Source organism: Saimiri boliviensis, chromosome 17 (genome assembly GCF_048565385.1).
Source record: "Saimiri boliviensis isolate mSaiBol1 chromosome 17, mSaiBol1.pri, whole genome shotgun sequence".
Lineage (NCBI taxonomy): Eukaryota > Metazoa > Chordata > Mammalia > Primates > Cebidae > Saimiri > Saimiri boliviensis.
The window spans coordinates 9,135,187-9,155,221 of record NC_133465.1 but is presented as its reverse complement, the minus strand read 5'-3'; the positions used below and the strand labels follow the sequence as shown (position 1 = coordinate 9,155,221).

The window sequence follows — 20,035 nt, the reverse complement described above, 5'->3', positions numbered from 1 at the left end:
AAGAGCTCAAGTGAAGGTTTCCATTCTTCTCCAATTGAAAGTTCTTATCTGTGATGAGGAAACCTTTTGAGGACAGAGAGGTGGAATAATGGGGAGGTGAGAGAGAGGCAGATGGGGATCAGCAAAGGGGAAAGTGGAGACACGGCTTAGAGAAGCTTAGAGACAGTGACGTGGGAGAGGATGGAAGAATAGTATGTGGCTTTAGGGTCGGGGGTCTAAGGTGATCAGTTGCAGAAACTTTACACCACGGCATGGTTTCTTCACTCAGCCCCCTGGGTAGATCCCAGCCCCTGGCCTCAATCCCTTGGCCTCAAAAGGAGGAGGGAATGGTCAGACGAATCGGAATGGTCAGACGAATCCAAGGAGGAGACGGAGGAGGAGCTGAACTTGGAGCGCAGCCCTGAGCCCAAGGACACCTGGGTGGTGGAGACCCTGTCTGAAGATGGGCTCAAGATGAGGCTGAAGAGAAAGCGAGCGTCTTCCGTACTCCCTGAGCACCACGAGGCCTTCAACAGGCTGCTGGGTAGGACACCCCTTAGAGCACCTCCAATCGGGTTCATTTTATAAAACGGAAATTTCCAATAATCACACTTTTTCAATAAGAAGAATTTGTTCTCCTGGTGGGTGAGCCCTCCATGCAGGAGGAGGAAGCTTAGGAGATGGCAGAGGATGAGGCTAGTCTTTAGAAAGGTCTGCATTTGAAATGAGAAAGCTTGGTTGCAGGCCAGGTACAGTGGCTCATGCTTGAGGTCCCAGCACTCAGGGAGGTTGAGGCAGCAGGATCTCTTGAACTCAGTCATTTGAAGGCACAACGAGCTATGACTGCACCACTGCACTCTAGCCTGGTTGACAGGGAAAGACCCTATCACAAAGTTTTTTTTTAAGAAAATGAAAGCAAGCAAGCTTGGTTTCAGCCATACCCTCTGAAACTCTATGTCTTATGCTGACCTTCTAAACCTAAGTGTCTCCATCCATAGAAGGGGATGACAAGGCCATGGGCACACCCTGCTGTGACTATCTCCCAAAGCAAAGATGGGAATTCCATGATCACTTCTGCATCGGTCCCTCTGTCTCATGGGAGGACGTCATGGCTTATCACATCTCCTCATCCTATAGATTCTGACACCCAGGGCCTCCTTTAGCCTTTCCTCAGGGGAGTCTCAGAGCGGCAGCCTCCCTCCTTGCCCAGTGAAAGTCCTTCTCTCCTCTCCCATCCACCTAACCCTTGGCCACAGTTCTGAGACTTCCCCAAGGGAGGCACAGTTCTCCTCTCCGCCCTGTGGCTCCCACGACAACCTGTTCTGCTTCTCACCCTAACAAAGGTTCTCTTTTCACAGAGGATCCTGTCATTCGAAAATTCCTGGCCTGGGACAAAGATCTGAGGGTTTCCGACAAGGTAAGGTTTTCTCCACTCCACTGTGTTCCTGCTCTAACACACGGCCTGGGGGAGGGTGCAGCTTCTAAACACTTCCTCTCCTCTCTCCCTCTACTATCGCCCACCTACTGCTCCCATTGTATTGGATGCTCAAGTTCTGATTTTTTTAGGGGGGTAAGCGGGAGACAGGATCTCATTCTGTTGCCCAGGTTGGAGCGCAGTGGTGCAATCATCACTCACTGCAGCCTCAACCTCCTGGGCTCAAGCAATCCTCCCAACTGAGCCTCTCCAACAGCTGGGACTCAAGGCTTGAGTTACCACTCCCAGCTATTTTTGCTCTTTTTATAATCTGTCAGCATCTCCCTCAGGGCTCTGCAGGCTTCTTGCATGGTGGATGGGTGGCCCCTGCCTCTGCTCAGGACCCTTTGAGATGGGAGTCCCAGACCACAGTCGTGAAACACTTGACCCCTATCATCTCAGAACTTGGGGACCTCAGCCTGTCAATGTGCTGGTATTACACACATATGAGCCTCCCAATCAGCCAAAATATCAAAGTATTCCTAAAACACTCAGCACAATTCTTTCCATTTTGCAAGTCTTCATGTTAAATGGACTCTATGGAATAATTCATATGGCATTTAGGTATAAATCTTTCCTTCTCTGCATTCATTCATCTCTTCCTATATTCAACAAAACCACGTGAAGGACGTCTTATGTGCCAGGGATATGGAGGATGGGAAGAGAGAGGTCACAGCAATGCTTGTTGAATTAGTGCACCAGGATCAACCCGGCTCACCAAGACCCTCCTGACACTAGCCGCCCTAGACACACTCCCTCCAGTGATCCCATTGGAGCATCACAGACCTCTCGTCCTCTGACTTCCCAGATTTGCAGCCAACTTTGAACACCCCTCCACCTGCAATCCCCCAATGAGCACAGTCACCCAACAATGAGGTCCCTTCTCTGATAGGCAAGCGCACCACTGCCCGCATTCCCTTATCTCCACCATCTTCCTCTTCCAGGATGTGACCTCTCTCTCGTTCATTCTGTTCCCTTCTCTCCATCAGTATCTCCTGTCGATGGTCATAGCGTATTTTAGCCGTGCCGGCCTCTTCTCATGGCAATACCGACGCATTCATTTCTTCCTGGCTCTGTGAGTACTTTGCTTCTTCCCACCCGTCAATATCCAATACCCTGGGACAGCGGAGGAAGTGGGATTCCAAACTTCCATCTATTTTTTACCCTATTTGTCCTCTTTCCTCTGTGTGTAAATCTAACAAGATTATGCTATGGCATTCTTAGTCTGTTCTTTCTAAAAACAAATAAAAGTGCAGTTGACAAAGAGTAGAATCAAACAAAAGGAGACATAAACCCCTCCGAAGGGGAAAGGAAAGAAATGAACATGACCCCGCTCCCCAAGCAAGTTGCCATTTCTGGTTCTTCTGACTCTCTCCTTCCTATATCAACATCAAATGCCATTTTCCATCCTCCTCCTCTAGCTTCCCATGACAGAGGCCACAATTCAGGTAGTCCTGGCATAACACGGATCCATCTTCAAATCCTCCCTTCTGGGACTTCCTGCCCTGCAAGTCCCACCCCAAGTCAGGGGGCTCCCTAGAGCTGCCCGAATAGCTTTCCAAAGCACAGCTCCCCTGCTTCACTGCCCACCTGAACCACTTCCTTCACTGATTTCCCTCTAAATGGAGGACTGGGTCCACAGGGCGAATTCACCCCTCTCTACAATCTCTCTAGCACCCAATCTGCACACCATCCTGATGTTAGATTATTTGGTTTCACTGCTTCTTCCAAATGCCCACCACTCTGTTTTGGTTTGATGTTTTCTGTATGGGTGTCCTGCACACATGTGGATCTGAAGGGAATTACCAGTTTCTTAAAGTCAGTCCAAGCCCACAGCCTCTGTGATGCCTTCCCTGATCTTCCAACATCTCATGCCTGCAGCACTTTACTTACCTTTTGGGTAAGGCGGGGTCTTGTCAAGACATCAAAGTTTTTGTTTTTGTTTTTACCAGACAGAGACGTGCTCTGTCCCTAAGGCTGGAGGTCAGTGGCAAGATTATAGCTCACTGCAGCCTCTATCTTCCAGGCTCTACTGATCCTCCTGCCTCAGCCTCCTGAGTAGCTGGGACTACAGGTGCACACCACCACATCTAGCCACTTTTTATGATTTTTAGTAGAGACGAGGTTTCACTGTGTCACCCAGGCTGCTGCTACTCCTGGACTCAAGGAATACTCTCACCTCCGCCTCTCAAAGGGCTGGTATTAGAGACATGAGCCAGCCAATCAGCTAAAAGATCAAAGTCTTCCTAAAATACTCAGCATACTTTCTTTCATTTTGCATCTTATATTGACTCCAGAAAATAATTCATATAGCATTTGGGTATAAGATAAATCTTTCCTTCTTTCCTCCATTCATTCATGTATTCATTTATTCAACAAAACCTTATAAAGTACATCATATCATATGTGCCAGGGAATATGGGGGATGGGAAGAGAGAGGTCACAGCAATGCTTGTTGAATTAATACAGCAAGATAAATATAGCCCTATTTTGGCCATTTGGTAGGTGAGAGATGATTAACAGAAGCAAACTAGTCAGTTCCCATCCTTAGGGCCCTTAGGATGCAGGGGGAGACAGGTGTGTGCAAACATAACAAGGAAGGGGATGTGGGTGGAACAGGGATGGGGACTAGGATGAGGTAATGTCACCTGTCTTGTCTAAGAATGGCAAGACACATGCTTAGGATAAGACTTGGGTTGGTTTTAAATTAAGAGGGAGTCTTGCTGTATTACCCAGACTGGTCTCTAACTCCTGGCCTCCGGTGATCCTCCTGTCTGGACTCCCAAATTGCTGGGATTCCAGGCTAGAACCACCAATCCCAGCCACCACTTGGCCTGTCTCCTGCCTGAAGGTGTGAGAGGCACCCTTCAGCACGTCTCTGTCCAGTGGGGCCTGCTGAGGAAGGCAGGGCCCTCTGCAGGGTGACTGTGGTTGCTGAGCTGAGGAGAGTCCCCTGCCTTCCTCTCTGGGAAGCTGAACTCAGGTGGGGGTCCCTCCTGGGGGTGGCCCTGAGCAGCAACACGATTTCTCTCCCCAGCTACCTGGCCAGTGACATGGAGGAGGACAACCAGGCCCCCAAACAAGACATCTTCTCCTTCCTCTATGGGAAGGACCACTCCCAGAGACCCTTGTTCCATAAGCTTCGATACCAGTTCCTCTGTTCCATGCGCTGGAGGACATGGGTTTCCCCAGAGGAGATGGAGGAGGTAGGTGGGGCCATAAGGAGGAGGTGGGGTTGAGGAGAGATGGGCTGGATTGGAGGCTGGAGGAGGGCAGGGAGAGGTCTTCCAGGGGAGTCCCAGGCTTCTCAAGTGATGTGTGTTTTTCCAGATCCAGGCTTATGACCCAGAGCACTGGGTGTGGGCCCGAGATCGCACCCTCATTTCCTAGAGCCCCAGGGACATGGAGGCCTGAGGTCATCGGCCTGAGAGAAGGTATGTCTGAGTCCTCCAGAGTAAAAGCTAAAGAACATCTGAGGATCCCAATTGCTTGATCCAGCTTCAAACCTGGTCAACGTGGCGAGACCCTGTCTCTACAAAAAATTCAAAAATTAGCTGGGCATCGTGGAGGGCACCACTAGTCCCCACCACTCAGGACGCTGAGGTGGAGGGAACAGCAGAGCCTGGGAGGTGGGGGCTGCAGTGAGCTGTGATTCTGCTACTGCACTCCAGCTGGGGCCACAGAGTGACACTCTGTCTCAAAAATGAGGATACTACGTAGGTTTAGGGAGGTTCCTTAGGATGGACACACTTGAGTTACGGATTTGGGAAAAGGATTCCCTGAAGATTTGCTTTACATCTTGTGCAGCTAACCGCATTTAGCACTAAGCATTAGACTTCAACAGGAGAGATTAAAATTCAGGATTAGGAATCTGGTCTGGTGGTTCGTGATGTTGTCATGTTAGACATGGGTGTAGCATGGTTCCAAGTTTAGGTCTTAACAACACAGAAGGCCCCAAGTGTGATGAAGTCCAAAGCCACATTCTCCCAGGGTGCTCTACTCCCTGGGCTGACTCCCTCGAAATCCTTGCTATGAAGCAGATCACTGGGGGTAACTCTGGGCATATTCAGTTATTTTTTTCAGTCAAGGTCACCAAAGTGTGACTATCAGAATCAAAAATGATGGTTCAGAATCAGGGTTTAGAATGAAGGGTCAGAGATAAAATAGCATTTATACATTGCTCTGAACTCTAGTTGCATCTTGTGGGATGCAAATAACCTTCCATTCTAGAGATCTGCCTCCTTCAAGTGTGACATCCTCTCTCTCACTTCCAGACCACAGGGCCCAGGGGAGATGGGCATTTTCAGCAGGAAGTGTATCCCAACACCAACAACACCAAAGACACCAAGAAGAGAAGAGTTTCCTGTGCAGATCATCTAAAGAACCTGGACTCTTCTAGAAGGGGCAGAACAGAGTGACCAGGTTTTCCTCCCTGGAGCCAGGGGTAGTTCCTGGAGTCTGTGGAGGAACATGAGAAACCCAGGGTGTTTCTGGTTCCAACCCTTCCTGTGGCACCACCTCCCTTTTCTCATTGCTGAATCCCAACCTCCCCTGGGCTGGAAGCTGGAGGGCCCATTTCCTATGGACTTGGCTGCCACACTCCAGGAACACTGGAAGGCACAGCGCAGGAGCTCAGATTCTCACAGAATTCTCTGTAAAATACGAAATTACTGCCATAGGATTTTAAGAGATAGTTTAATAGATACCACACATTTTATTGTTTTATTTTGAAAATGTTGGCCATAGAAATATTACTACGTTTGTTTTAAACAGTTTGAAATTGTTATAACTTTAAAAACATGCTGTTCCTGTAGACTTTTGTGATGGTTGTTATAGCTGTTATATATGCATAAGCATAATTTAGTTTTTATTTTTTATGGAGGACTTTTTATCCTCAATCTTTTATTTTATCTATTATTATACATGCTCCCAAAGTGAGCACTCTTGTTATCTATGATACTGACTTAATATATCCATTATATTTATAGCTAGGTGGTAGTTCTTCTACATTCTGGTGAATAAAAATTTTTATTTTCTGTTTAGTGTTCACTACTTAATTGTGAGGATTCAGCTGTGATTTTTAACATGTATACATATATACTAACATGTCCGATATACGCCAAACATTTTATGTGTTTAATTTGAAAATGATGGGCATAGAATTATTACTACGTTTATTTCACTAGTTAAGAAATACAAGCATTTTTGAAGAGACACTGTTGTTATGAAATTGTGTGATGGGTGTCGTACCTGTCAAATACATACACATACATACAATTCTGTTTTCATTTTTAAGAGGCGATTATTTTATCCCCTAAACGTTCTACTTTAAAATCATTTTACCTATTATTACATGTGCTGCTGAAGCACTGTTTTTAACCTAGTATTATTACATAAGACATCTATCGTATTTATAGGTAGGGGGCATTTCCCCTAAATTATTGTAAAAAATAAATTTTTATTTAATGTTTAGTGTTTGTTATTGAATCGTGAGAATTCAGATGCCATTTTTTACCTTGTATTAAAAGGTTTCTGTGTTACTTTAAAGAGGACGTGTGTTTGAAAGGGGGACAGGAGCTGTGTGTTTTAAAGAGGACAGTGCAGTGCACTGCTCGGGAAAATGCAATAAAGATGATGTTTTCTCACCTTCACAATGACTGTGATCATATTGGTCTGGATTGCTAATCTGTTGTCCAATGACACTTTTGTTTAATGAGGTTTTAGTTATTTGAACAAATTTATTAACTCTGGAAAATAACGCTGAATCATTTTTACTTTTATTATTATTATTAAGAAAGGGTCTTGCTGCATTGTGCAGGCTGGAACGCAGTAGTTCAATCTCAGCTCAGTGCAACCTCTGCCTTCCAGATTCAAGCAATTCTCTTGCCTCAGCCTCATAAGAAGCTGCAATTACAGGTACCTGCCACCATGCCTAGCTAATTTCAGTAGTTTTAGTAGAGGCACCATTTCACCATGTTGGTCAGGCTTTTCTTGAACTCCTGACAGTGATCTGTCTGCCTCGGCTTCCCAGGGTGCTGGGATTACTGGCGTGAGCCACAGCCTCTGGTGCATACAGTAAAATATTTATGAGAGGAGGGAACTATCTTGGGTTTAGTTAGTAGAAGTAAAATTACTGAAGTCAATGAACTCTGAGGACACACCTGACAGACACACAAGACGAGGAGGAGGAGTTGCAAAGAGTCAATGTTTGTGCAACCACAAGCATGGCTGAGCCTAGAATGCAATTTTGGTTCCAACAAATGGAACCGTAAAGCTATTGCTACAGGTTGCCTCCATTCTAGGACCCCTCCTCATGTCGCCAATATCATAAACCACATGCAAATGAGGCAAGTAAGATCTCGGAGGAATTTGAGAAGCACTTGCACAATGTCCAAGAGTGAACTTACAATGGGATGAACTTACGTTGTTAACAAGAGTCTGCACTGAGCCTGAGCTCTCAAAACATTCCTGGGATGGCTGGGTACAGTGGCTCATGCCTGTGATCTCAGCACTTTGGGAGGCCCAGGTGGGCAGATGGTTTGAGCTCAGGAGTTCAAGACAAGCCTGGGCAATATGGTGAAACCACACCTCTATAAAAACACAAAACTTATCCCGGTGTGATGGGGCACACCTGTAGTCCCGGCTACCCAGGAGGCTGAGGTGGGAGGATTGCTTGGGCCTGGGAGGTCAAGACTGTATGATCTATGATCATACCACTGCACTCCAGCCTGGGTAATAGAGTGAAACTCTCTCTCGAAAACAAACAAACAAGAAACATTCAACACATTCTTCGGGACTGCAGGTCTGTTCTATCTACCTCCCAATGACGCAGCCACAGGGTAAATAGACCAAATGTTGCCCCACCTCCCCTGTTTAGTGCCGTTTCTGCTTGTAGAGAATCCCAAGCCTAGAAAAAGGCAAAGCTAATTCTTCTGCCGACTTGGTGAATCAGCCTGGGTGATGGCTATTGGTCCACCTGCCGTGGATTGCTGCCTTAGCTGCCTTCCTGTCCCTGGCTGCATCCAATGAGGGTCCAACCAATCCACTCAAAAGGATTAGGATGAGTAGAGGTGAGCATCAAAAATACAGAGTTACTTTCCAGAGAACATAAAGACCTTCTGTAAATCAGTAAAACTACAAAGCAACTTGACTTTTTAAGTGGGCATGAAACAGGAACAGGAGACACACAGAAGAAGAAATGGCTGTATACACATGAGTTACTTCACCTATCAGATGGGCAAATTTTAAGAGACTGGTAATACACCATGTTGGTGAGTGCCTTAGTCAGTTTGGGTTACTCCTACAAATTCTCATAGACTGGAAAACTTCAACATTTCTCTCTCACAGTTCTGGAGGATGGGAAGTCCAACATCAAGGTGCCAGGAGAGGCAGTGTCTGCTGAGAGTCTGCTTGCTGGTTTGCAGATGGCCATTTTCCCATTGTTCCCTCACACGCCAGACAGAAAAGGGAGAGAAAGCAAGCTCTCTCTTTTCGTATAAGGGCACTAACCCCATCGTGAGGGCACCACCCTTAGGAGCTAATTACCTCCCAAAAACTCTATATCCAAGTACCATTACATTGGAGATTAGGGTTGGATATGGTTTGACTGTGTCTCCCATTCTTATCTCAACTGGAATTGTATCTCCCTGAATTCCCACATGTGGCAGGAGGGACCGAGGGTGAATTCACTGAATCATGGAGGCCAGTCTTTCTCGTGCTATTCTGATGGTAGTGAATAAATCTCAGGAGATCTGAAGGGTTTATCAGGGGTTTCTGCTTTTGCTTCCTTTTCATTTTCTCTTGCTGTCACCATGTACAAAGTGCTTTTTGCCTCCCGCCATGATTCTCAGGCCTCCCCAGCTGTGTGGAACTGTAAGTCCAATTCAATTTCTTTTTCTTCCCAGTCTTGGGTATGTCTTTATCAGCAATGTACGGTTTCAGCATATGAATTTGGGGGACACACGTTCAGTTCACAGCAGTGAGGATGCAGAGAAATAAAGACTCTCTCTGCTTTGGGCTGGAACTTAAACTTGTACATTAGACTTGTAAAGTCTTCAGAAGCTCAGATACGACTTCTGAGCCTTGTGACTTCTGAGGATCAAGGCTGTGTTCTGGCAGCTCTTTCACCATTGGCAAAAAAAATGAAAGGTATCATTTCCATTGAATATCCTGTTACATAATGAATTTTCACATTGAACACTTAATTTCCCATTTAATTAAATCCACCAGGAATTTGATTTGTACATATCTTTCTTTCTTCCAAAGAATTAGCTAGTCGTCCCATACCATTGTTGCATAACCTACACTTTCCCCGCTGGGATACGCCGTGATAACATACATTGCATTCCTATAGAAACTTGGGTTTATTATGAACTTTCTATTCTGTTTACTGTACCAAGGATCATAAACTGGGGCCCTGTCACTCATTTCAGGCCTCCAGATGTGCATTTGATCTTGTTTTGGTTTTGGTCAGAAATGTCTTTTAATTGTGAATTTTCCTGCCGTTAGGCAGCTCACAAAGTCAGGCCTATCTTAGAGCAAGTTACTTGCCCAAGCCCTTAGAGCATTTGAGGTTTGGGCCTGCAGTGACACTAGCAGCATGCTGTTTCAACACCTGTGTCTTAGAACACATTTTTGGTATCTAGCAGTGCACATTCCCTATCATTCTCCTTTGGGATAGTTCCTTAAGTACTCATTTTTCTAGATGAACTTGTACATGGTTTTGTCAACATTTATGGGGGAACATCTCTCTGAGATTTTTACTGCAATTGTATTAAATTCCTAAATTCATTTGGATAGAATCTACAGCTTTACCATATTGAGCCATCTTTAGATGTTTTGTAAGTCTCTATTCAGTTCTTTCATATCATCAGTTAAAATGTCTAGGGTTTTTTCTTTTAATTGAGACATGGTATCACTCTGTCACCTAGGCTTGAATGCAGTGGTGCTGACTCTGCTCACTGCAGCTTTCCCCTCCCAAGCTCAATCTTCCCACTTCAGCCTCCCGAGTAGCTGGGACTACAGGCGGGCACCACCACACCCAGCTAGTTCTTTGTATTTTTGGTGGAAACAGGGTTTCACCATGTTACCCAAAATGGTCTTGCACTCCTGCACTCAAGCAAACCTCCTGCCTTGGCCTCCAAACTGCTGGAATTACAGGTGTGGGCCAATGTTAGGAGGATTCTAGACCAGCACACAGGGGGCTTGGAGGCTGGTGGAGAAGGTCCCACTGAGCAAAGGATACAAAGCCTGATCGCAGCCCTCCCTTGTGGGGCCCAGGCCTTGTATACCTCCCTCAAAAACTTTCCTACTCGTTTCATTGGATAGTGATTTTGCTTTCTTTGGAATGTCTATTGCACTGCCACACCCAAAGACTTCCAAATCTGAATGGACTGATGGACTACAGGTGTGTGCCACCACACCAGGCTAACTTTAATTCAGCCCCCACCTCAGTCCTTTTGAATTAGAATCTATGGGGCTGGGTCCTAGGGTCTGTATTTTAATCTTCCTAGTTGAGAACCTTAGTCTGAAAGGCTGGTATTAGCAAAGCACTTCTCTTGTCTTCCTTGTTTTGTTTTTAATTACTTTGCTGGGATTTGGGGGATCTGAAATGGTCTCCAGGCAGGAGTACAGGGGCTCAATGCAGCCTGGAACTCCTAGACTCAAGCGATGCTCCAAATTCAGTCTCCAAACTAACTGGGACTACAGGTGTGTGCCACCATCTCAGCCTAATTTTAAAATTTTTTGTAGAGAAGGAGTCTCACTGAGTTACCCAGGATGGTATCCAACTCCTGGGTTCAAGTGACTCCCCCACCTCGGCCTCCCAAAGTGTAGGGATGACAGGCATGAGCCACCATACCCGGCCAGTCAAGCCCTGCTATTTCACTCTAATGATATTTTTGGTGCATACGTACAGCCAGTGTTGTATTAAACTGCACTGCTGGAAAAAAGAGAAGGGGAGAAGTGATAGTTTTGCTTTTTCCTGAACATATCAGATAAAGCCTGGGCTGTTTTGGGGACAATGTGTCAACATAATTGAAGATGGGTGCTGCCTGATGGTAGCCTGTCTACAGAAGGTGCCTAGAACACAGAGGAATATGCAAAACTGGCTTGAGGAGTGATTCATCAGAACCTTTCCTGCTACAGAGGAGAAACTCCAATGACAACAGAATATCGATCTTCTAACATTTGAAAGCCTGTTAAATAGGAGAGAAAGATTATTTTCTGTTTTGTTATATAAGGATCCAACCAGCTCTTATGGTTGAAACCATCATGAATGCAAATGTGAGCTCAATAAGAGCATTCAGTTGTGCCTTTCCCATCAGCGAGAGGCTCCTCGGAGACTGGAGCCCATTAGGAAGCTTTGCCGGAACTCATGGGTTCTTTGGATGGTATCTGAGATGGCATCCAGCTCTTACATGTTATTTTTCTTAAAAAAATACTTTTGAGACTGTGTCTCACTCTGCCATCCAGGCTGGTGTACAGTGGTGCAATCATAGCTCACTGCAGCCTCAAACATCAGGACTTAAGGGATCCTCCTGCCTCAGCCTCCCAAGTAGCTGGGACCACAGGGCTGCCATGATACCTGATTACTTTGTTGATATTTTGTAGAGATGAGGTCTTGCTATGTTGCCCTGACTAATCTTGAGCTCCTAACCACAAGTGATGCTCCTGCCTCCACCTCCCAAAGGGCTGAGATTATGAGTGAGAGCACCTGTGCCTTGCTGAGATTTTTCCACTTAGTCTTTGTTACAAAGGATATTTAATTCCTAGAATACACAAATGGTAGGAAAATGTCTGGGTCAACTGACATTTATATATTGTAATTGTTGATCTACAGACCACAGTTCCTTAGCTGAACTGGAAGGGCAGGCTTTAGGTGATTCATGGATGGACTGAAACTGTGGACACTGTTGGAAATTTGTGTGAACCCACTGACAGTTTCCTATGATTTTCAGTCCTCAAAGTGTCTCTTGGACTCATAAAGATGCCTGAGAGTAAAGGTCATGTGTTCCCCGAGTATAGGATCGAGGACGGTGAATATCCATAGACATTTAGCAAAAAAGCTTTGCCAAACTGAGTGCTTTGACGTAACAGTTTCATTCAACAAGTCAATGTACCCAGGATCTCCTGGACATGATCATCTCACTCCTGGAAGGTCTCATCATTCTGCTTACCCTAAATATCCTTGCCAACTTCCACCCTCTCCCACCAGGCCGAACTGTGAAATGGGAAGGAACAGCAGGGAGGAGAGCCCAACAGCCCTCCAGTTGAGAGTAGATAGGACACGGCCTCTGCTGGGACAGGGAAAAGAGGAATGGGGAGACCCTGAGAATGCTTTTGGACAATGCTGACAGGTTGCGGCATTACCAGGATATACCCCTCACCCCCGATCACCAAGAGAAGAGATCAGTCTGACAGTTACATGTGTTTTTCTTCAAACTGGTTGCCAGGTTGGAATGGCCGATGACATCAGAGATTCCAACCTTCCTGATTGGACAGATCGAACTCTGGGCGCTTGGGAACTCAGGTGGATAACAGCATCTTCTCAGAGCTGTTCTTCACTCCTGACTTCTCCTGACCGAGCCTCTACAAGAGAAACACGCTCTTCGGGGTCCTAACGGGGTCTGTAAGGCAGCTTTGGACAGAACAGAGACTAGGTTGTGTGGACAGAAACAAAGCCTTTGGGGGAGATCATGGCCAGTGGTCAAGCACACCCCCCGTTTGAAGTGCAGAGCCCCCAGCTTAGTACAACAGTGCCGTCCCCGCAGGTGGTGGTGGATGATGAAGTGCCAGGACCGTCAGGTGAGGTGACTGGAGGGAGAAGTGATGGGAGAGTACTGACTCAGAAGAGGGACAGGGCCCAGTGATTGGGAAGGAACACCTGGAGTAGGGTGTGTGGGAAAGAAACGAGGGACTCAGTACCTCGGGGAAGGAGGGTGCGGGGAGTGGGGCTCGGCTTGGCCACATGGAAGGAAAGCCTGGGAACAATGACGGGGGTCAGGAGATGCACTCAAAGATGACAGGGGAGAAGGAAGAGCTCAAGTGAAGGTTTCCATTCTTCTCCAATTGAAAGTTCTTATCTGTGATGAGGAAACCTTTTGAGGACAGAGAGGTGGAATAATGGGGAGGTGAGAGAGAGGCAGATGGGGATCAGCAAAGGGGAAAGTGGAGACACGGCTTAGAGAAGCTTAGAGACAGTGACGTGGGAGAGGATGGAAGAATAGTATGTGGCTTTAGGGTCGGGGGTCTAAGGTGATCAGTTGCAGAAACTTTACACCACGGCATGGTTTCTTCACTCAGCCCCCTGGGTAGATCCCAGCCCCTGGCCTCAATCCCTTGGCCTCAAAAGGAGGAGGGAATGGTCAGACGAATCGGAATGGTCAGACGAATCCAAGGAGGAGACGGAGGAGGAGCTGAACTTGGAGCGCAGCCCTGAACCCAAGGACACCTGGGTGGTGGAGACCCTGTCTGAAGATGGGCTCAAGATGAGGCTGAAGAGAAAGCGAGCGTCTTCCGTACTCCCTGAGCACCACGAGGCCTTCAACAGGCTGCTGGGTAGGACACCCCTTAGAGCACCTCCAATCGGGTTTTTTATAAAACGGAAATTTCCAATAATCACACTTTTTCAATAAGAAGAATTTGTTCTCCTGGTGGGTGAGCCCTCCATGCAGGAGGAGGAAGCTTAGGAGATGGCAGAGGATGAGACTAGTCTTTAGAAAGGTCTGCATTTGAAATGAGAAAGGTTGGTTGCAGGCCAGGTACAGTGGCTCATGCTTGAGGTCCCAGCACTTAGGGAGGTTGAGGCAGCAGGATCTCTTGAACTCAGTCATTTGAAGGCACAACGAGCTATGACTGCACCACTGCACTCTAGCCTGGTTGACAGGGAAAGACCCTATCACAAAGGTTTTTTTTTAAGAAAATGAAAGCAAGCAAGCTTGGTTTCAGCCATACCCTCTGAAACTCTATGTCTTATGTTGACCTTCTAAACCTAAGTGTCTCCATCCATAGAAGGGGATGACAAGGCCATGGGCACACCCTGCTGTGACTATCTCCCAAAGCAAAGATGGGAATTCCATGATCACTTCTGCATCGGTCCCTCTGTCTCATGGGAGGACGTCATGGCTTATCACATCTCCTCATCCTATAGATTCTGACACCCAGGGCCTCCTTTAGCCTTTCCTCAGGGGAGTCTCAGAGCGGCAGCCTCCCTCCTTGCCCAGTGAAAGTCCTTCTCTCCTCTCCCATCCACCTAACCCTTGGCCACAGTTCTGAGACTTCCCCAAGGGAGGCACAGTTCTCTTCTCCGCCCTATGGCTCCCACGACAACCTGTTCTGCTTCTCACCCTAACAAAGGTTCTCTTTTCACAGAGGATCCTGTCATTCGAAAATTCCTGGCCTGGGACAAAGATCTGAGGGTTTCCGACAAGGTAAGGTTTTCTCCACTCCACTGTGTTCCTGCTCTAACACACGGCCTGGGGGAGGGTGCAGCTTCTAAACACTTCCTCTCCTCTCTCCCTCTACTATCGCCCACCTACTGCTCCCATTGTATTGGATGCTCAAGTTCTGATTTTTTTAGGGGGGTAAGGGGGAGACAGGATCTCATTCTGTTGCCCAGGTTGGAGTGCAGTGGTGCAATCATCACTCACTGCAGCCTCAACCTCCTGGGCTCAAGCAATCCTCCCAACTGAGCCTCTCCAACAGCTGGGACTCAAGGCTTGAGTCACCACTCCCAGCTATTTTTGCTCTTTTTATAATCTGTCAGCATCTCCCTCAGGGCTCTGCAGGCTTCTTGCATGGTGGATGGGTGGCCCCTGCCTCTGCTCAGGACCCTTTGAGATGGGAGTCCCAGACCACAGTCGTGAAACACTTGACCCCTATCATCTCAGAACTTGGGGACCTCAGCCTGTCAATGTGCTGGTATTACACACATATGAGCCTCCCAATCAGCCAAAATATCAAAGTATTCCTAAAACACTCAGCACAATTCTTTCCATTTTGCAAGTCTTCATGTTAAATGGACTCTATGGAATAATTCATATGGCATTTAGGTATAAATCTTTCCTTCTCTGCATTCATTCATCTCTTCCTATATTCAACAAAACCACGTGAAGGACGTCTTATGTGCCAGGGATATGGAGGATGGGAAGAGAGAGGTCACAGCAATGCTTGTTGAATTAGTGCACCAGGATCAACCCGGCTCACCAAGACCCTCCTGACACTAGCCGCCCTAGACACACTCCCTCCAGTGATCCCATCAGAGCATCACAGACCTCTCTTCCTCTGACTTCCCAGATTTGCAGCCGACTTTGAACACCCCTCCACCTGCAATCCCCCAATGAGCACAGTCACCCAACAATGAGGTCCCTTCTCTGATAGGCAAGCGCACCACTGCCCGCATTCCCTTATCTCCACCATCTTCCTCTTCCAGGATGTGACCTCTCTCTTGTTCATTCTGTTCCCTTCTCTCCATCAGTATCTCCTGTCGATGGTCATAGCGTATTTTAGCCGTGCCGGCCTCTTCTCATGGCAATACCGACGCATTCATTTCTTCCTGGCTCTGTGAGTACTTTGCTTCTTCCCACCCGTCAATATCCAATACCCTGGGACAGCGGAGGAAGTGGAATTCCAAACTTCCATCTATTTTTTACCCTATTTGTCCTCTTTCCTCTGTGTGTAAATCTAACAAGATTATGCTATGGCGTTCTTAGTCTGTTCTTTCTAAAAACAAATAAAAGTGCAGTTGACAAAGAGTAGAATCAAACAAAAGGAGACATAAACCCCTCCGAAGGGGAAAGGAAAGAAATGAACATGACCCCGCTCCCCAAGCAAGTTGCCATTTCTGGTTCTTCTGACTCTCTCCTTCCTATATCAACATCAAATGCCATTTTCCATCCTCCTCCTCTAGCTTCCCATGACAGAGGCCACAATTCAGGTAGTCCTGGCATAACATGGATCCATCTTCAAATCCTCCCTTCTGGGGCTTCCTGCCCTGCAAGTCCCCCCCGAAGTCAGGGGGCTCCCTAGAGCTGCCCGAGTAGCTTTCCAAAGCACAGCTCCCCTGCTTCACTGCCCACCTGAACCACTTCCTTTGCTGATTTCCCTCTAAATGGAGGACTGGGTCCACAGGGCGAATTCAACCCTCTCTGCAATCTCTCTAACACCAAATCTGCCCACCGTCTTTTGCTGTTTCATTATTTGGTTTGACTGATTCTTCCAAATGCCCGCCACTCTGTTTTGATTTGGTGTCTGTATGGGTGTCCTGCACACATATGGATTTGAAGCGAATGACCAATTCCTTAAAGTCAGTCCAACCCCACAGCCTCTGTGATGCCTTCCCTGATCTTCCAACATCTCACTCCTGCAGCACTATACTTACCTCCTTGGATAATGGGACATTTTGGATTAGTTTATCTGCCCTGCTTTTCCCCAAACCCATCACACTAGATCTCTATTGAAGACAGGGTCTTGTCAAGACCAAAGTTTTTGTTTTTGTTTTTAGCAGACAGAGACGTGTTCTGTCCCTAAGGCTGGAGGTCAGAGGCAAGATTAGAGCTCACTGCAGCCTCTATCTTCTAGGCTCTAGTGATCCTCCTGCCTCAGCCTCCTCAGTAGCTGGGACTACAGGTACACACCACCACATCTAGCCACTTTTTACAATTTATAGTAGAGATGAGGTTTTGCTATGTCACCCAGGCTGCTACTCTTGGACTCAAGAAATACTCTCATCTCAGCCTCTCAAAGGGCTGGTATTAGAGACATGAGCCAGTCAATTAGCCAAAATATCAAACTCTTCCTGAAACAGTCAGCATTGTTCCTTCCATTTTCCATGTCATATTGACTCCATAAAGTAATTCATATAGCATTTAGGTATAAGATAAATCTTTCCTTCATTCATTCACGTATTCATTTATTCAACAAAACCTTATTAAGTACATTATATCATCTGTGCCAGGGAATATGGAGGATGGGAAGAGAGAGGTCACAGCAATACTTGTTGAATTAATGCAGCAAGATAAACAAAGCCCTATTTTGGCCACTTGGTAGGCGAGAGATGATTAACCGAAACACACCAGTCAGTTCCTGTCCTTGGGGCTCTTAGGATACAGGGGGAGACAGGTGTGTGCAAACATAACAAGGAAAGGGGTGTGGGGAGGAACAGGGATGGGGAGTAGGATGAGGTGATGTCACCTGTCTTGTGTAAGAATGGCTGGACACATGCTTAGGATAAGACTTGGGTTGGTTTTAATTTAAGAGGGAGTCTTGCTGTATTACCCAGACTGGTCTCTAACTCCTGGCCTCCAGTGATCCTCCTGTCTGGACTCCCAGATTGCTGGGATTCCAGGCTAGAACCACCAATCCCAGTCACCACTTGGCCTGTCTCCTGCCTGAAGGTGTGAGAGGCACCCTTCAGCACGTCTCTGTCCAGTGGGGCCTGCTGAGGAAGGCAGGGCCCTCTGCAGGGTGACTGTGGTTGCTGAGCTGAGGAGAGTCCCCTGCCTTCCTCTCTGGGAAGCTGAACTCAGGTGGGGGTCCCTCCTGGGGGTGGCCCTGAGCAGCAACACGATTTCTCTCCCCAGCTACCTGGCCAGTGACATGGAGGAGGACAACCAGGCCCCCAAACAAGACATCTTCTCCTTCCTCTATGGGAAGGACCACTCCCAGAGACCCTTGTTCCATAAGCTTCGATACCAGTTCCTCTGTTCCATGCGCTGGAGGACATGGGTTTCCCCAGAGGAGATGGAGGAGGTAGGTGGGGCCATAAGGAGGAGGTGGGGTTGAGGAGAGATGGGCTGGATTGGAGGCTGGAGGAGGGCAGGGAGAGGTCTTCCAGGGGAGTCCCAGGCTTCTCAAGTGATGTGTGTTTTTCCAGATCCAGGCTTATGACCCAGAGCACTGGGTGTGGGCCCGAGATCGCACCCTCATTTCCTAGAGCCCCAGGGACATGGAGGCCTGAGGTCATCGGCCTGAGAGAAGGTATGTCTGAGTCCTCCAGAGTAAAAGCTAAAGAACATCTGAGGATCCCAATTGCTTGATCCAGCTTCAAACCTGGTCAACATGGCGAGACCTTGTCTCTACAAAAAATTCAAAAATTAGCTGGGCATCGTGGAGGGCACCACTAGTCCCCACCACTCAGGACGCTGAGGTGGAGGGAACAGCAGAGCCTGGGAGGTGGGGGCTGCAGTGAGCTGTGATTCTGCTACTGCACTCCAGCTGGGGCCACAGAGTGACACTCTGTCTCAAAAATGAGGATACTACGTAGGTTTAGGGAGGTTCCTTAGGATGGACACACTTGAGTTACGGATTTGGGAAAAGGATTCCCTGAAGATTTGCTTTACATCTTGTGCAGCTAACCGCATTTAGCACTAAGCATTAGACTTCAACAGGAGAGATTAAAATTCAGGATTAGGAATCTGGTCTGGTGGTTCGTGATGTTGTCATGTTAGACATGGGTGTAGCATGGTTCCAAGTTTAGGTCTTAACAACACAGAAGGCCCCAAGTGTGATGAAGTCCAAAGCCACATTCTCCCAGGGTGCTCTACTCCCTGGGCTGACTCCCTCGAAATCCTTGCTATGAAGCAGATCACTGGGGGTGATTCTGGGCATATTCAGTTATTTTTTTCAGTCAAGGTCACCAAAGTGTGACTATCAGAATCAAAAATGATGGTTCAGAATCAGGGTTTAGAATAAAGGGTCAGAGATAAAATAGCATTTATACATTGCTCTGAACTCTAGCTGCATCTTGTGGGATGCAAATAACCTTCCATTCTAGAGATCTGCCTCCTTCAAGTGTGACATCCTCTCTCTCACTTCCAGACCACAGGGCCCAGGGGAGATGGGCATTTTCAGCAGGAATTGTATCCCAACACCAAAGACACCAGGAAAGAAGAGAAGAGTTTCCTGTGCAGATCATCTAGAAGAACCTGGACTCTTCTAGAAGGAGTGGACTAGAGTGTCCATGTTTTCCTCCTAGGAGCCAAGGGTACTTCTTGTACTCTGTGGATGGAATGTGAGAAACCAGGGGTGTTTCTGGTTCCAACCCTTCCTGGGACACCACCTCCCTTTTCTCACTGCTGAATCCCAGCCTCCCTTAGACTGGAAGCTGTAAGGTCAGTTTCCTATGGACTTGGCTGCCACACTCCAGGAGCATGGGAAGCACAGTGCAGGTGCTCAGATTCTCAGAGAATTATTTGTAAAATATGAAATTACTGCCATAGGATTTTAAGAGATAGTTTAACATATACTGCACATTTTATTGTTTTATTTTGAAAATGCTGGCCATAGAATTATTACTATGTTTATTTTAAATTGTTTGAAATATGTAAGAGATAGTTTATTATATACTATACATTTTATTCGTTTATTTTGAAAATGTTGGCCATAGAATTACATTTATTTTGTATAGTTTGAGTTTTTTAGTATTGAAAGCATGCTGTTTCTATAGAGTTTTGTGATGGCTATTATAGTTGTTATATACACATAAATATAATTCGTGTTTTCATTTTTAAGAAAGGATTTTTATCCTAAATCTTTTATCTTTCAATCATTTTATCTCTTATCATATGTGCTCCCAAAGTGAGC

At 46.7% G+C, this 20,035-nt stretch overlaps 1 protein-coding gene and 1 long non-coding RNA gene across 3 annotated transcripts in view; one reads left to right on the top strand and one right to left on the bottom strand.

The window, feature by feature from the left end:
* The window catches only part of LOC141581796 (uncharacterized), a 154,699-nt gene that overhangs the window by 130,568 nt on the left and 4,096 nt on the right, over positions 1-20,035 (bottom strand). The gene's annotated exons all lie outside the window — the stretch shown is intronic.
* On the top strand, positions 13,150-18,386 carry SPDYE4 (speedy/RINGO cell cycle regulator family member E4). The gene is made up of 6 exons (XM_039476335.2): positions 13,150-13,258; positions 13,757-14,011; positions 14,825-14,883; positions 15,930-16,015; positions 18,034-18,202; positions 18,327-18,386. Exons 1-6 carry the CDS (start codon positions 13,150-13,152, stop codon positions 18,384-18,386), a joined length of 738 nt encoding a protein of 245 aa, XP_039332269.1.

Bases quoted from the DNA above. Each gene is read 5' to 3' on its own strand.
- SPDYE4 (XM_039476335.2), top strand. From the start codon at position 13,150: ATGGCCAGTGGTCAAGCACACCCCCCGTTTGAAGTGCAGAGCCCCCAG. The intron at 13,259-13,756 runs GTGAGGTGACTG...TTCTTCACTCAG, and splicing joins TGAAGTGCCAGGACCGTCAG to CCCCCTGGGTAGATCCCAGC. The intron at 14,012-14,824 runs GTAGGACACCCC...CTCTTTTCACAG, and splicing joins GGCCTTCAACAGGCTGCTGG to AGGATCCTGTCATTCGAAAA.